The 18,426-nt window shown below is 36.4% G+C and overlaps 1 protein-coding gene across 24 annotated transcripts in view; it reads left to right on the top strand.

The window, feature by feature from the left end:
• Positions 1-18,426, top strand: part of LOC119792225 (adhesion G protein-coupled receptor L3-like) — a 359,986-nt gene that overhangs the window by 314,181 nt on the left and 27,379 nt on the right. For 13 of the 24 annotated variants that reach the window (XM_038298763.1, XM_038298761.1, XM_038298759.1 and 10 more), the window contains 3 exons: positions 6,981-7,047; positions 9,342-9,433; positions 15,272-15,313. In XM_038298763.1, the coding sequence (XP_038154691.1) occupies positions 6,981-7,047; positions 9,342-9,433; positions 15,272-15,313 (201 nt within the window). The remainder of the gene's footprint in view (positions 1-6,980; positions 7,048-9,341; positions 9,434-15,271; positions 15,314-18,426) is intronic. The other 11 variants (XM_038298779.1, XM_038298782.1, XM_038298778.1 and 8 more) reach the window with 1 other exon arrangement.

The following is an 18,426-nucleotide window of genomic DNA, read 5'->3' as shown; positions in this document are numbered from 1 at the left end:
ATCTGAATCAGCTGAAACCAGTAACCACAGGTCCCACAAAAGCTCTTACAAAAACTGATGGGAAATTTGCCACAAAAAGCGTCTCAAATCCCCAGTAAAGTTGAACGTGACAGAGAATGCCTCACAGAGTTACATTCTGACAAATGCTCTGCCCATTCTCTAAACTACAGAATGGTCTGCAGTCTCTAAACCACCTAAACTCCAAGCAGGGTATCGCTCTCCATTCCTCTCCGTTAATCTCCGGCCCATCTGAGAATAATGAAGACCCGCATCAGCAGTTTGCTGAGATGTTTATCACGTATGCCACACACACATGGGCCAAGGCACAGAACTAGAAAGACAGTGCATTTGTAGATTGGCAGCGCAATAGTTCTTGGTGATGGATGAGGTGATAGCTGCCACCGCCTGAGCCTTGGCATCATGTGAATAATTAAAGGCTGCCACCGGTGGAACAATTATATGCTGCCATTGAAGGATGAGGCGACGGATAAAGCATGACACATGGTGAATAGCTAAAGGTAGTGGTGGTGTTGGGTGAAGTGGGAGGTGTGGTACAGTGTCCTGCTGCAAATTGATTCATGGTGCTGTTGCTGCATTATCATGGGCGGGGTCACTTTGAGGAGAAATATCCACCTAATTGCAGTGACCTAGTTGCAGTAGATAGTTGATGTCTAGTTGTCTCATGGTCAAGCAGATTCTGCGGTCCTCTTTTAATGTCTGATCAAAGAGGTTTTTTATATTTACTGTAAATAACCTAAAAAGAGATATTCGTGTTCTTCTAAGTAAAGCATGCCCAGTGTTTTGTTGCCCATTTCTGATTCCTTTAATGTGTGCAGATAGATGTGTGTGGCCAATAGGAATCACTTGGAATCTAATTGAAAAGAAATAGTTCTCAGCCAATCTGAGAAAGGCCTCACAATCAAATCAAAGAATCTACTTTCCTATTAAACAAATCATTTTAAACAGTTTCAAGCAATTTAATTCAGATTTACCTGCTGGACAGGGATGACTAAACAAGGATTATAGTTACCTCCACCAAGCTTATGTCTCTAGGAATGTTTGTGTGTCTATCTGTCTGTCTGTGTAGAGTTTAACTTCAGAAGTCATAAAATGGTTTTAATAGTTTTTTTGTTTTTTTTTTATCAGAGGTGTCCCTCATGCCAATGAAAAATCCATTAGATTTTGGTAATTTTTTTTCGAAGATTTTGTGAGATTGGTATATTTGGTGTAACGAGCAGTTCCCCATTAAACCAGAGGGTGGCAGCAGTGACGATTGACGGCTTCAGCATCGGACTCAAAAAGTCTGGAGTTATTTTACTGAAGCCAAAAACACAAGAAAAGGGGCTGTTATTGGTCTGAAACAACAGAATCCATTGAAATCTTATTAATTGATTTTAGGGAAATTTTTATCAAAGGTGTCCCTCATACCAAGGAATGTGTGAGTTTAAGTCTCAGCTAGGGGCAAAATGGAATACTTGGCAGAGGTCTGTGCTTTTCTAGTTTTAATCATTATCTAATCGTTCATACTACCATCATGTTTTCCCGACCAGCTTTTTCCCCCCTGACCTTAAACAGTCTGGGACCAAAAAAAAACTTTATCTCTATTCATCTTCCCTCCCCACAGTTATCATTCCTGGTAGCTGCGGATTGTGCATTCTTAAATATTCAGCAAATCTATGGACTTTCATTAAAGCATCCAGGTTTCTGATAAGGATTAAAAAAATCTACAATAAGACAATTATAATCCCTGTTCTTATTCAGGGTCCCTTCTTCCTTTCAGTCTGCATATGTATGAACAAATTTCTGTTTCTGCCTTTCTGTTAAACACTTTCTAGTTAAATTGTAAATCTGGAAGAAATGAACTAGTACTCACAAGGTTTGGCATTTTTGGATTCCTATTTTTTGTGAGATATTTGTAAAAGGCAGAAAAATCAGCACCTCTCCTGTATGTTTTTTTCTCTTCAAACGGAAGTTTTCTTCTGTTTAAAAATGGTAAATAATGGCACTATATCCCACAAGCATAGCCTGTTGGAAACCTTATTTTTTGCACTTGAGACAGATTTAGGAAAAACCACAAAAAAGAATTGATTTATTTTTAGTGTTGTGGTTTCAAGTGGAAATTCTGTCTGACCACGAAGAACTACTATATATTTCCGTGTAATCTCCCCAGACTTTAATTTTAGGGAAAACTTATTGCACAAAAGAATACATGATTGGGGATTTTTACTCTTTTAAAATGCAGGAAACATGGTATCCTTTAAGGTTGATATTTTATCATGACTCAAATAGAATATGTGACTTTTCTGATTCCTGTCCCTTTATATGAAAACTTAACTTTATAGCTCTAACAGTGTGTGCAATAGTAATATACAGTACCTTCTGTACTATTATATAAAATCATTCTCTAAATTAAAATGCTCTTCAGAATATCTGAAGAAGCAAAGGCTATGTTAATTAACAGGACTTTATAAACAGCCTTTCAATATTCTAGAAAAAAAAACACTGCTTGTGATGCAGAGATGCAAAGACCTCGGTTTTTCTGTGAAGATAGCATGAATCCACTCAAAGCAGATTTGTTTCCTACAGTTCCAGGAAACCAGAGCATGAGATGCTGGCACAGAAACGGCATGTGTTTAAACTGGCAGACATTTGCATTTATTATCGCTTGGTTTCTGTAGGAACATCACAAAAAAAAAAAAAAAAAAATGAGAGAAGCATGCCAGGAGGGGTGATAAAACTGGCTATGCATACACCAAACGCCAGACACAAGCATGACAAGAGTGGCGTAAAGGAGGTAAGAGGAGGCAGAGAGAAAATGACAGCCCCTAGCTCCTGCCGCCTACCAACTCTTTAAATCTCACTGTGATCTGAGGAGGAAGAAGGAGAAACATGAACAATAGAAGTTTGGAACATGAGCTTTGATGAGCTGCCAGACTTTTGTATGTGATGTTCTTCTATGTTTGCTGTTTTATGCGACCATGTATTGTGTGTGTATATATATATATATATATATATATATATATATATATATATATATATATATATATATATACACATATGTAATTTTTTTTTTTCTCATCCATTGATACCAAAGAGTGGGAGACGAATCAACTCCCAGTAAAATAAAAGGAACCCTTTTGTCATATCATTTGTTAAGTTGTGTTTTATCCTGTTTCAAAGTGTTTTCTGCTTTGCAGAATAGTTTTGAGGCAAAGGAGAAAAATGTACAGACTGGAAAATATGCTTGTTATGTGAATTAAGTGCCAATGTCTGCAAATACTGAAGATGCTTTTCTTTAGTTTTTCCTTCACAGCATTGGAAGCAAACTATATATATATATATATATATATATATATATATTTTTTTTTTTTTTTTTTTTTTTCTCTCTCTTTTCTGACAAGACACTGTTGGACATTGCTTAAAAGGTTTGCTTTCATGTGGTATTTTGATATAAATTCATTAATATCCACATTTTTTCCTTTTCATTAACACAAACCCTGAAGTTTACAGTGAACAGGAAGTGATGCTGGAAACTACCTTTAAATCTATATTCAACTCCACTGCACTGATACCTTAAGACGAAAGTTACCCGATTAAAATAATTAGTTTATCTATGTGCAGTTTTTTTCCTCAATGTATTCCAGATTGTATGTGGGGGGGGCACAGAGTGTTGAAGATAGAAAATCAATCACATCTTAAAGATTATGAAGATGCTGCTGTACTGTACTTTTACTGAGGTCTTTGTTTGTATTAAAGCAAACTTTTTAATTAATAAAAGCCCAACACAGGTTTTTCAGAAAAAAATTACATAAATTTATAAATATTTTTATTTTTGTTCTCCGTGCTGTAAAGAGGAAGAATAAAAAAAGCATCTTTATCATATGCAGAAATTGGCACTTCATTCACATAAAAAAACATATGCTAGTCTGTATAGTTTTCTCCTTTGCTTCAAAACAACTCTGGAAAGTAGCAGATTACACTTTGAAACAGGATAAAATAAAACATTACAAGTGACAAGACAAGGGGTTGCTTTTATTCTAATGGCATTCGATTCGTCTCCAACTCTCTGTATCAATGACAACACGCAGAATCACACCCAAAGCCACTGGCAAAAACATGCACAGACAGCTTATGCGATGTAAACAAACCAATATGGCAGAAAAGAAGCACATTCAGGTTACAGAGAGAGGTTGACATAGAATGTTATTATGAAAAAAAAGACGCAGTTTACATCTACACACTGAAACCTGCATTCTCTGACTGCTCCACTCGGGGATCCAATTTAAAAAATGATCGCTCTTCCAAAAAACTGGCTCTGTTTGGACACAGCTTGAAAGACAAAATATCTTTGTGGTTACATCTAACCAAACCTAACCGCAGTTAGATGTTCCAACAGACAAATGAGGTGGGAATGATATGGCACAACTATAATCCTATTAAGTCTTGGTGATTCATCTTAACTGACAGGCCACCAGAGAAAGTGTTAATTAGCGCAGTCAGAAAGCTCCGTGGTATCTCTGGTGGAGCTGTACACATCCATAGCTCAAGTAGGAGTTTGTAAGACAAGTGTTGATGGTTTAGCCTGGATAGCATGACTGACTCACACTATATAAACAATACGTTTGTATGGAAAGAAGCTGTTAGAATTAGATTTTCAAGACAGGACCAGGGCAGCACTAACAGTGTTATTGAAAACAGATATGAACCAATCAGATAACGGTGCAAAAACATCTTTAACAAAAAGCAAAGCTCTTAAGCAGGCAGTTGATAAAACTTTAGATATCACCTCAGTAGTAAAGGGCATATAAAATGTTGCTCAGTTGCTGCGGCATTCTTGACTGGCATGGTTACAGAAAAGCATTGTTGCCCTACGGTTAATCTTAGTGCAAGCATGAACTCCCACGTACTTGGCTGTGATTGGTCCCGTCTGTTTTAGATTGAAAAGTCTGAGCCATAACAGACTTGACTAACGACTAACCTAAGTCAGTCTGGCTGGCCAGGCTTTTAGTTGTTCTCTACGGTCTCTGTTAAGATGATCAAAAAGAAAGTCACTGTAGATATAAACATATTCTAGCCATATAGGTAACTTGTCAAATATAGAAAAAGTTAGGGCAACTTAGGGCAAAATATACATTTTTGTTCAGTATGCAAATTTCAGTCAATCAATCAATCAGTCAACTTTATTGTCAACTACAATTTACATTGCAATCGAGATTTCAGTTACTGAACAAAAATGATACAGCATAAAAGTATATGGTAGAAAATTGAGACAGTTGGTCTTCATTAGGGACAATGGATTCAATGGAACACTGGAACAGAACTCAGTGGAACAGAACTTTGAAATGTTTCTAAGGTTAAATAGTCTCCTCAGACTGAGCTGTCAAGTTCTACATTTCAATCCAGTTAATTTATATAGTTCCAATTCACAACACATGTCATCTCAATGCACTTTACAGAGACAATTCAACCAGATCACTCAGTCAGATTGGTTCAAAGTTTTCTATCTAAGGAAAACTGGTTGATTGCATCGACTCATTGACTCAAATGCAATCCCTCACACCAATCATGCTTGTAGTGACAGTGGAGAGGAAAAACTCCCTTTTAACAGGAAGAAACCTACCAACAGAACCAGACTCAGTGTGAGCGGCCATCTGCTGAGGCCGACTGGGGTTCAAGGAGACAGAAGCAGACATACAGTAAGAAGCAGAGATACAAAAGGCAACTAAAGCGTCCTGTTAATACATCATGATTATCTTTTATTCTGTAGTGAAGTAGAAACATCTAAAAGTTGGAGGAACACCAGATGCTGAGGACATATAGTCAGAGCTCCTTACTTAAAGGCAACAAAGACATGAGGCTTTGGCGAAAGGATGGTTTCTACAAAGTACTGGTTGAAGGAGCCTTAACACAATTGCTGCCCACCATCACTTTTCATTCCAAAAAAAAGATGGAAGCCATGAATCATTTCCCTTCCAGTTACTCTGTCTTAGTCTATCACATGCACTCTGTATGACGTGCGAAGGAGTTTTTGGTTACAAGAGAAAATGGTAAAAAATTCAAAGTATATATTTTCTTCACAGCATAGTTGGAAAAAGATAATCCATTTCACGGGGAGCTGTTCCACATCCTTCCTGATTCCTTTTTTGAGTTTTCACAAACACATTTGCCTAAAAATACTGTTGAATTACAGCTCATTCCCTGCCACTTCCACTCCACGTCAGTCTGAGCGACAGTGGCTGTGGCAGAACTGTAATTTTTCAGTGGACAAAAATGGAGGCAACTATCTGCTACAGCAGCGGAGATTAGAAGATTAATAATTCAACCACAGGTCATAAATCATATTCCAAAGCCCTCCCTTATTCCAAGAAAATTGTGTCACCTTCCGCTGGCCCAGTTGGGCTGAGGGCGAGATTGACTTTACGCTTTGTTTCAGTACAAAGTGGGAGGTTAGGAGAGTACTTTATTATAGCAGTGATGCAATAATGGCAGCTCCTACAGAGTATTCACAGTTAACATGGACACGTAAGACACACTGGTGAGAATTTAAATGACCGTCAAGGTCAGTCCAATTCCTTCGGATTAAGACAATTAGTACTCAATTGATGGATAATTGAATGGCGATTCCTTACTTACAGCCTACAAACGGAAACCAAAGCTAATTCCTGCTCTGGGTATTTACCTTTATTTTTAATAACACATGTGATCTGTTTTGGACTTTATTAGGTGTCATCATGGAGATTATTGACAGTTAGAATATGATGTTTATATTTCTTTCAGCAACTTTGAATCCAGCATATTTTGAAGTGCTTATTTATTTTTGTCATTCCAGCCTCTGCCTTCATATATAGCCTCCTGAGCTGGAGTATAAGCTATAACATCATATCTCAGTCTCTTCTTTTGCTAGTTTTTTTCTGCTCATGATTCCCATCCCCTTGCCTACACTCTTTGTCCCCTTCACCTCTTGTTCTCTGTTGTTGCAGTTGCTGGCTTCGCCTGGACACGTACTTTATCTGGAGTTTTATAGGACCTGCAACCTTGATAATTATGGTAAGCTGCAGTCCCTACTTCTAATAACAGCCACCCTCCTCCCTCTTCTCCCTTCTGCTCATTAACCCTACTTAGCCTGCGGGTCGCTGCTTAAATGGTCCACAGAGATCCCCCTTTTTCCTGGTTCCTCCGTTGAGCACACATGGCACCGTGAGGCACGAAGGCATTGAGAAAAATGAATGAGGAGCTTAGAAGGTATATATTGCAGCTTGTCAAGGCGCTGCGGTCATTGGATAAAACAATTTTGGAGGGAAGCTGAGAGCAACGTTATGGAGCCAGAGAGTTAAAGAGAGAACGAACTCTGCTCTTTACGCAGTGTTGGAGTAATCCGCACAGTGATTATGATTGATTTTGTTCCCGTTCCAGCTCCTATTCCTCTACCCTTTCTCCATCTTCAGCCATACAGTCAGTGAGTTGTTGCATATACACTGCAAGGAGGACACACACTCTTTTAGGAATAGAAGACTCAAGAAATAGCTTTATTTTCTGACTGTGTGGAAATTCTTTGGAACAATGGCTGAAACAAATAGAGAAAACACAGACTAACACCCAACATTAAATAACACGAAAAGGACAAACTATCAAAAGTAAATTGGTGCAGCAGAAAAAATTAACTCCCTTCAGTATCTCAGAAAAATGCATGAGGTAAAAGAAAAGTAATTTTTCATTAACTCTACAATTTAGAGTTAATGAAAAGAAAAAATAACAGTATTAATATTTGTGTTGTGCACAAATTAAGGGGATTAGAAACTGTGCAAATAATTTTTCATCTGATAAAGAAGCCGTGAAAGCAGTAGCATATTTGTAAACAACGATTGGCCCCTGAGTCTAACAACAGCAGTGAAGAAGGGTCTGCGAATGCGCTCCTTTGAGCATGCACCATGCACTGTCTGGAACAATGTCTTTCCCAAGTAGGACGGAGGCTAGTTCTTTCCAAACTGGCATTTATTGATCAAGCAGCTTTGAAAACAATGGAAGACAGTTGTTTAGCGGACTATTCTCATTAAGCTAGGCTGATTTTAGGCAAGAAAAGTCAGCATACTGACAACTTATGGCTCTTTATGCATGAGCTTGTGCAAAGGAATTAATTAGCCTGTGGTTCTGCAGAGATATTAGCGAGGTCCTTCCTGCTTCTATGGTGAACTTCACCTCATCTGCATAGTTTGGTCTGGTGTCCTTCATCTTCATCTTTACAAATATTTATGACAGGGCACAAGATCCATAGCTCTAATTGCTCTGATTAAATACACAATTGTATCTGCAAAGGCTACTTAACTCATAGAAAGAGAATATAATTTTTTTTGTTTTATAGTTATAAATACACATTTATATCTTAATTGTCAAAATTATAAAGATAGCAAAGAAAAAAAACACTTGAGATGAAGAAAAAGAGGAAAGGGAGACTAATTCTATTTCTTCCCTTTAAATAGGCATTGACAGAATTCAAGTACTCTACTCAAACAAATAATACATATTATGTAATGGCAATGACAAAGATTGATAACTAAATTTATTTATGTTGTATTTGTCTCATTTTGTTGAGGAAGAAGTGATGTAGATATAGCTTATTAACATAAATACAAACTGGTGAAATTTACCTTCTGGTTTTTCTTCAATAAAAAAAAACAAACAAAAAATTTTTTTCCCTATCTGTTTAAACTTTTTTTTTGCTTTTTTTGACACATCAATTTATTGTTGTTAAAACAGATGTACAATGTCATACAGGTTTTACAGTTCCTTTGACGACAGTGTACAATGTGCAAAGAATTAAAAAGCATTTTAACCATTTACAAAGAAAAAATAAATATTTAAATAAATAAAATCAACGATAACAATGAACAATAATGTTCATTTAAAAAAAATATATCCCAAAATGAAAGTACTGTGTATAGGAGGAAACTGTGTTCCATTACACTAATTGCTGTAATTTCCAAGGAGTCACTCTAAACAGGTCCCACTCATGCTGTGACCATTTTCTATTTGTTGTGATGACAATCTGAAAAAGGAAGATTAATGAGGTGCACCATTGTCGGTATGTTTATATTTTATTTGCTAAAATATTTTGTGAGAAAGTTAAGCTTGAGTATAATTCACTGGGCCCTGGGCTGTCTGTTTCCTTCTATAGAAGCCCTCAGGAGATTTTGCGCTCTGTTTGGCAAAGTGGAAAACTAAGTCTGGTTACAATGTTCTGTCTTTGTGATACAAAGTGCCCCAATTTAAAATTAATGGGAGTGGGACATGAAATGGACTTGCTTGAGTCCCTGTTTCTTCTTCTCTCTTTTTTTTTCTTCCAGCTCAACGTGATCTTCTTGGGCATCGCTCTCTACAAGATGTTCCACCATACAGCCATTCTGAAACCAGACTCTGGTTGCCTGGACAACATCAAGTAAGAGCACTCTGATCACCCAGACATCCATTAAAGTCAACTAACAAATAGCACCTTTCTTGTGCGCTTTTGTTGCCGATTGAAAGAAGACTTCAATGACTTGGAGCCTGCTCCCACTAAACTCTTACCTTTTTACAGCTGAATTGTGTTGAATGTGAGCTGACATCCTTTGATTTTCAATGCATTTTTAAGATCCGAACTCAAGTTTTTAAAGTTGCATCTCCTTTGTGTTGTTTCCGTCTGAGGAAAATCATGGGATTTTGTATGGGTCTGGATAAAAAGAGCAAAACAAAATACCATTATTTTTAGACTTTATTGATTCTCCCACTGTCTAAATAGTATATCCACAACCTTCTGTCTGTCCTTTGTTTAGTCCTTGAATCCTACCGTACTTTACTTTATTCTCCCAAATTTTCGGTCTTACTTCACTCGTGTCCTTTCCTTCCTTTTTTTTTCTTTTTTCTTTTTGTTCCTTTCGATTTAATTCCTCCCTGTGTAAGTGCCCCCCCCAGTTTTAAAATTTCTTAGTTATAGTAAACGAACCAATATTTTACATTTAACACTAACACTGAACGTCTGTGGGATTCTGATATTGTAAAAGTCTCTGATATGCTCATGAATAATGTGCAGGAACCAAGTCTCATTGTTCCTTGATGTTTTCAAACCGTTATTAAAAGCACTTAGGATGAGAATGCTGAGCCCGAGGGTTGGAGAAGCCTTATTCTGCAGAGATAAGCAGCTCTTATTATGTTTAAAGGTTATGTCAGTCCAGGTTAAAATCAAACAGGTATTTTGCTGCATCTTTATCATTATCTAAATAGGATCCAATCGTATGCTTGGGGAAAGAGACCAAGCTGTTGGATTGGAGACAGTCTAATGGCGGTTACCTGGCGTTATCTGTTAACATGCAGCTGATTAAGACAAAATTATATTAGGTAAATGCAAACTTTGAGTACTAACAATACATTTACTGTAGCACACTTAATGGAATACAGTAGGTTTCTGTGAGTTTAATTAACCTTAAAGAAGATCATCGGAAGAGGATTTTAATGTTGTTTTTGCTGTCTTTATCCTCTGATGGATGCTTGCTTTATGATTATGTTCTAAGCCACTTTGAGCACATTACTGTGCCTTTTGCCTGGTATTGCGGCTTTATTTCTGTGATCTCACATTGCTGTGAGGGTCTCTGCAAAATGACCCCAGCCTACCCTGCCGTATTTTGCTCCACATGCATTTGTAAAAACAATAAAGCCAAAAACGAAGTAAATAAAATCACCCGCAACTTGGAAATAAACTTTCTAATCATAGATCAGAATGATGTTAGTGGAACAACAAAGATTGATACAGTAATACAGCAGTTTAAGTTTAGTTTAAACATAATCACCAAGAGTATAAATATCCCTCTAAATAAGAAACAAACATCGTCCATGAATTATAAAAACAAGAATTTGGTGCAAAATTAGCAGTGATATATTCTAACATTGTGTGCTTCTCCCCTTCTGGAGTTAATACAGTGTTATAGGATCCAAAGATCAACTCCAACTCCTCCAAACATATTTCTCACATATTTCAGTCTTCATCTAAGGAGTAGAGCACCAGTTTGGCTTTTACACGTTGCCGACCGCACATCCATTTTCAGAAGAAAATGTCTTTCTTGATTTCTCACCCTGTCAGTCCATGGAAACTTAAAACAACCACAATGACACTGCTGTTTTAGAGGTTGGACCGTTTATGGAGGATTTGAACCTTTTTATTTTCTTCTAGAAGAAACGGTTCTGTTTCATTCCAGGCCTTGGAAAAAGTTGTGACAGATTTACATGATTTGAAATTTATTGTGCTTTAACACAAACTGGTGATGCCAAAAGCTGCTGTAAATAAGAAATAAAACACAGCAGGACTTTTCTAACTTGTGTGGATGTAAAAGGTTATTCTTAGGTGCTCCTCATCCTTATTTCATTCTTATCCTTATATTATTCCTAAATTTATTTTGTACTTACAATCCTATTTTTCTCCCTAGCCTAATTTTCTACAAGGGATTAATAAAGAATTGGGATTCTGATTAATAAATTGCATACGTTTCAGAGCAGTGGTTAAGCTAAAACATGTTATCAGTTTTGAACAGAGTAACTACTATCAGTACTTTATATATAGTATATTGGACATGTATATATATGGGACATAAAACATGAATTTTATACCTAATATGTTAAGACTTTTGCAATACATTTAGATTTATCTTTCTGTTTTATCATCAATATTTTGAAACTTTGCAGTTAAAATAGATAAATTGAAAGCCCAATATGTTAAAAATAAATAAGGCTATAATAAGTATAAATAAGCCTTACGGGTGAAGCATCCAATCCGGATTTCTGATCCGTTCTTTTGGTGAAAAACAGAACAAAAAAAGAGAAAAAAAACTGGTAGCACGATCCGTACCATCAGCTCATTTGCACATTCGCAACCAGATAAACATCCCGGGCACATCAGATTTTAATTTTAAAAAGAATACCTAAATTACATTTTTCTCTCCCCAAAAATAGTAAGCGTAGCTATAATGTGTTGAAGGTTAATAATCTATTTCCTGAGAAAATAAATGCATTAAAATAATTTCTGTTTTATCACTTGTCTGTGCCGGAAATAGAATAATAGGCTACTTCTGGGAGATACCTTTTCGGTTTTGGATTTAAACATAAATCTTGTCTTTTTGTACTATGATAAAAAAAAATTTAGTACCATGATAACATTATTTATGGCGACCTGAATGAATATCTGCTTGCACATGCGCAAATGAGCCGATGGTATGGATCATGCTTCCGGGACGGATTGGGTAGTGACTGCCTGGTTAGAATGCAAGTTACATTTTAGCAAATTTTCAGAACATTGCACCCACAAACTGTCTGGTCTGTTAGCATCAAAACACTACAGGACAACTGTACTGAAGCTGCAATAGTTTGTCACATTGTAAAGTCCAACTAGATTTGACCCCTGCAGGGACTATAAGGGAAAGAATCAACGGCAGCTTTTTCCAGACCGAGATCTAGGCCAAATGTTTAGAATTTAACATGTCATGTTTTTTCTTTGCCTTCTATTCAAACTCTCCATGCTTTTCAAAAGCAGATCTCATCATTTCCAAAACCAAGGACATGTTCAGTGGTGAGACAGCAGGTGTGTTCTGAGTGAAAGCGAGATTGCGGGTCGATGTTTGCTTTTTTAAAGCAATGGATCAAAAATGGCAATATTTAAAAAATAATAAATGCCATGGTGTTGTAGACATTCTCACACTTAAGATTTTCACAGCAATAACAACACTGTATTTAGTCTGAGATGGTGGGATCCAGTGGTGCTCGGATCACAAAAACTGTTTTTAATTCACATGCGGTGTGATGAGCATCTGCAAGTGAAGATCAAAGGGAATTATGTTTTGTATCAATAGTATTTTATTTTTTACAAAACTGCAAAGCATGGGGCTGGCTTCAATACAATATTTTGATCCCTGACAACAGGAGACCAAGACTAAAGCATAAAGATCTGAGATTGAGAAAAAGACTGGGGAAAGAAATAGGTTGAAACCTCCATCCCCAGTGACTATGCAATGCAATACTTAAACTGCACAAGTCTAGTGTGTAGTGTTCATCTTCATAACTATTCTCTCACACTCTGCCCCCGCTGTACTTTAATCTAGCTGTTCTTTAAATACCTTATTCAAACTGCAAGGGAAGTTTCCATCAGTTCTTATGCTTGTAAGAAATCTAAAACAGAATCTGCAACAATTTAGCACATTAACTCAGTCAAGTACTGTAAATGCAGTCAATCTAAAAAAATCCCTGCTGTGCTGCAGATTAAACACATTCAAACCACGACCACCCTGCATCTGTGCACGGCTTTGTTGCTCAGTTAAAAATTAAAATTGAAGGTTTATAACAGTTAGAACATTTTCTTAATAATACATTCATATAGAAATAAAATACATTCAACTTCTGATAGGTAGATTATGGGTAATTTATAAAATCAACATTTAAACGCATGATCTTTACTTTTAAGTTATTTTGTTATCATTCATAATCAGTGTTTATTGATTTCATGGTTCCTGTGTCAGATTGAACCATTAAATTGTTTAAGCTGTCATTAGGATTCATCAAATAGATCCAAACAAACAGTTATTCAGCAAAGAAAGTGAACCTCAGAGTATTGTCAGCTTTATTTTTCTAATAAGCTTAGAGTGTTGGACCCAGAATACAGGCGAGACAGACAGTGGAATACTTAAAGGCGTTAATTTTTAACACAAAAACAGGCTGTGGATCAGCGGTTTCTGGAGCTAGGTCGTCTATGACTGAAGCTCTGTTGGAGAGAAACACAGGTTAGTGACTGCGATAACTTGACAGAGGATGATTCTGTATGCGCGAGTCACTAACCTGGTTTAACAGTTCAGTCCTGTGTCCAAAGAACGGGGACAGTTCCAGCCTGTCGGCTGAACAGAAGCAGCGGGTGCTGCCAGAGAGTTCTAGACATGGAAGGCTGCAGAGCTGACAGGGGACCGGAGACATGCAGGCAAAACTAACAAGACAGGGGCAGGCAGGCTCAAAGGTCCAAAGGCAAAAACAGGTCAGGATCAGATCATCAGAACACTAAAGTACGCTAGAAAACTCTTTTTACTAAAGCCTCAGGAATAATCTGACACCAATGGCTGGGAAACAGGGAGCTTAAATAGGAAACCACAACAGGTGGATCTGATGAGGAACAGGGCAGAGCTATACAGGTGAAGGAAATGAGCAATCAAGCCAGCCAGCAGCGGCAAAATCATGAGAATTTTGTTGATGGTAAAAGCTCACAGATAAAATAAATAAATAACTTTATGCAGCATGAAGCCAAGACATGAAGATCAAAACATTTATATTATAGATAAACTTGGTTTGGCTGATGACACATTTCCCTTATAATTGTTTTGTTTCATTTAAGTTTTTTGTTAATTTCGTTAATTTCTTCCTTATTAACTAATGCATTAGAGTAATCAGTAAACTATTTGTTGAACTGAGGTCCTTTTGGTCTTTCCAAACATCTATGCAAGGTGGGCTTTTTTCCTTACTGTGGCCAATATACTGTTAAGTTTATCTTACCCAAGCAAATATTGACAGTCTCTTTTTTCTTTGTCCTGTGATTTATAACTCTACACTCTCCAAATGTAACAAGCAGCTGACCCCCTGACTCCAAGTTGTACTGATTTCAAAGGAGTGACCAATGCTTTATGTGGCCACAAAGAAACTGGTTGTTTGTACATAGCTTTGTGTCAGTGTTCATTCATCTTAGCTTTGTTTTTGAGATATTACTGAACCCCCAACTGCACTAATATGTTCACAGCATCTTTCTGAACGTCATTGGCTGTATATATATTCTTAAAGCCAGTATTTTATATAAAATAAATAGAAAATGAGTTTTTTTGTTTAATTCTACATAAACAACTTCTACATGTCAAACTTACAGGAAGGTTTACACATTATCTTTCTCTTATATGGCAAGTATGACTGGTTTGATTATATCCAGCTGCCAACATTGGTTAATTCTGTCAGTTTGCTAATTTTCTTACAATGTCTGTCATCTTTTTTTTCATCTCTCTGCTGTTTGTTTCCTCATTATAGTAGGATGTCGAGTTTATTGTTCTGATTTCATCATTCTTCCTTTTTTTATTTGACATGAATATTTAATCTCTTTTAATGTTTCTATTTTTTCCCTCATTTTTTACTGTTTTTGATTAGCAACTACACTACAACCTGCTATTTGTGCGTATGTATCTTAAATCTTTTCTGTTCTTCATTTCACTTTTCTTTTCCCTCTTCATTTAAGCTACCGTTACTATGATGGATGTGTTATTGTAGAGTGGCACTGGTAAGATATGGCATTTCTTAGTGCAGGCTTGAAAGTAGAATTGATCCATGATTTGTTTTTTTCCCCTTCTTTTTCCTTCATAGAGATAGACCATCTTGGTGTTTCTCTATTGCAGCATAGTTTTTGCTCTCTTTGTGTTTAATTTGAAGCATGCGGTGGATATAAAATATACACACCCCTTTTTGAATTAATGATATATATTAATAGAGGGACTATGATCATTTAGAAATGTTCACAATTTTTATTTTAAACATGCCTGGTACAATACAACTGAAAGAAAAACAAATATATTATAGGGGAAACGTCTAAACCCTGCAACAGCATGGTAAGGAAATGTTTCTAAAGCTGAATTTAACCTAGTCCGAGTAAAGAGCAGATGTCCTGAGTAAACCTATTTGGCTTTGTGATATTCTGCCTTTTTTAGTTTGACTACATCTACTATAAATTAGTTAATATAACTCATTATCAAGTCACCCAAGAGTTAAGCATGAGCACACATAAATAAGAAGCCCTCATCAATGGAACACAGAAAACATCATCCTCCATGGTAGTGGAAATAAGTGAGATCTTGAAGTAGGCGTTTCTCAGTAGTTGAACTTGAAATGATGAGAGTGTCGAGACATATTTGATATAAAAAGCAACACTGTTCCTGCTGAAACATAAGGAGATTTAGCATGGCAGAGACCAAGTTAATGCATCAGTGGGATTTGACACAGAAATGAAGACGTATCCTCAACAGTACACTTATTTAGCTTATTTTAGTATGTGCGTGCATAAAGTATGCATCTAGGTGTTACACAGCAGGCTAAAAAATTATGTAGTATATCAAAAAACTAAAATGTCAATTAAGTCAGGCAAGATCCAGTTATAGGCTATTGTTATGTTTAACCTTTTACATCTAAATTTAGTACAGAGTTTTACAGAATGTGCTGGCTATATTGAGTAAATGTAATTAATGAAAAAAAGCAGACCCTCAGCTGAAATGAAGATATTTCTCTGTCACTAAATCTCCCTGTGAAACAGTTGTTCAAGATGTACTTACAAGAAAACATAGAAACATTTTTAGTAAATAAGGAAAACCTTAAAAATAATAAATAAAATGTAAAACCCTTTATTTAGTGACAGAGCAGTAAACATGATTGTCATTTGTGGTTCCATTTATGCCTGGGAATTTAATATATATATACATGGAGTGTCACACTGTGATATAAACTAGATTGTTGTAAATTGTGAGCCAACCATCATATTAAAACCCATGGATTAAGGAGAAAATGTAAAAAGAAAGCTGATTAAATTCTTTATGTATTTTGGATAGGAGCCGCAACAAGAGAAAAACTTTGATTTAACATTTACCTATGACTCAGTCTAATTTAAAGTACATTGAGGTTTACATGATGTTATTCAAATATCATTAATATGCAAAAGTTTGTTTTTGATGATTACACCTTTGAACATACTTACATACGCGCCTACAAAACCTATTGGATACCAGCCTGTTGATAGCAGACCAACATAGCCTACGTTAACACAGCAGCCTGAAGTGTCCGAAATCAGATTTTGTTTGCCCATATGCAACCTGTATCTGATATTTTCATAACAGATCCGATTTTTTCCAATCAGACCCAGGCCACTTGGCTATGAGGTCCTGAATCAGAGATGAATCTGCTCTTTTTTAATGCGACCTGTGTCTGAACAGCCAGGTCGCCGTCATCCGACATGAACATTATTAATACTCAACAAAGGTCCCACTTCTGCGTCTTGCTATGCAGAAGCGGGAAGAAAACCAACAACCACGGTGGACGATAATGCGGAGAGCAGCCTTTTTTTTTTTTTTTTTACAATCTTGAAAAGATTGAGTTTTTAAAGTTGGGAAAAATGGCTAGATTGGCTCCAGCTCTACCATCCATGTTTACTTCTGTAAACACAGTGAAAACTTGCTTGTGACGTCATTGCATCCTCTATTGCGAATGTGAAACACTTGCATTGTATGAATGTAGTTCGCACAGGTGATCACATACAAGTCGCATATATGTGGAAAGGTAAACAACAACGGCAAAAAAAAAATAATAAAAAATAAAATAAAAAATTGGATTTCACAAAAAAGTAGGAATTGAGCTTTGAGGCCTGCAGTGTGAACATAGCCATAGACTTCTTTGTAAAGAGTTTGGAACAAAAACTGTCATAACTACTTTATGGTTGTAAACCATAAAATACAATGTTTTGGATTGTATATTCAGCAATACATTCAAAGAACAGAGAATGGTTTTAGTTTAAAAATATACAAATTAATTTTTTCTAAATTAAAAAATGCTGTTGGGGAATCTCCTTTTGGATTTTTAAGCAACAGCAACAATCACCAAACACACACACACAAAAAGACCATATACCAAGCATGTCTAGAATATAACATACATTTTTTTAGATTTAGTGAAGCTGTTAATCCTGTTAGGATAAAAGACAAAACGTTTATGATACTTTTGTACTCAGTTCCACAAGATTTTCTGCCAAACACTTTTTAAAGAAAGACATTTCATATCCTAATTAGGGTCTTACAGATTCTTCATTTCCTATTCTCTTTCATCCATTCTTAGTGACCTCTTTTAGTGGTTGTCCACTGCCCTTAAAAACAAAGCCGCCACGAGCGAAAAGAAGATATTTTGGGTCCTTTCGGGGCCCCAGCATGTGTTTTTCAGTGCAATCTGAAGGCAGTCGTCTTGATGAAGTACCTCCCCCACCAGGTCATTAAGGCAGCCCTGGGAAAATTATGTTTAATGTTCGAGCTGCTGAATTCATAAATCATTTTTTTCTATCTTTTTTTTTTTTTTTGCTGTACACCTGGCCTAGTTATAATGGTGCTAAATGCAAAATTCTGCCAGTTTTTATGAGGGCAGCAAGTTCCTTTTCTTCTATGAACTGAGATCATTCAGTTGCCATCTGTCAATTTTAGAAATCGTCTTTCCATTCTCCTTGATCATAATCTTTGCATTGTATCCTTTGTGTTGCCAACAAACACGCCATCTTTGCTGTCCCTGTGTTCCTCCTCTGTGTCCTAATTTGTACATTGCTTTTACAGCCTCACGTATTACAGCATCTCATTCTCTTTGTTTTGATTG

This window comes from Cyprinodon tularosa, unplaced genomic scaffold (genome assembly GCF_016077235.1).
Source record: "Cyprinodon tularosa strain WSP-4 unplaced genomic scaffold, ASM1607723v1 ctg414, whole genome shotgun sequence".
NCBI lineage: Eukaryota > Metazoa > Chordata > Actinopteri > Cyprinodontiformes > Cyprinodontidae > Cyprinodon > Cyprinodon tularosa.
Note: the sequence above shows the minus strand (reverse complement) of the source record. Positions and strands in the feature narration are given on the sequence as shown.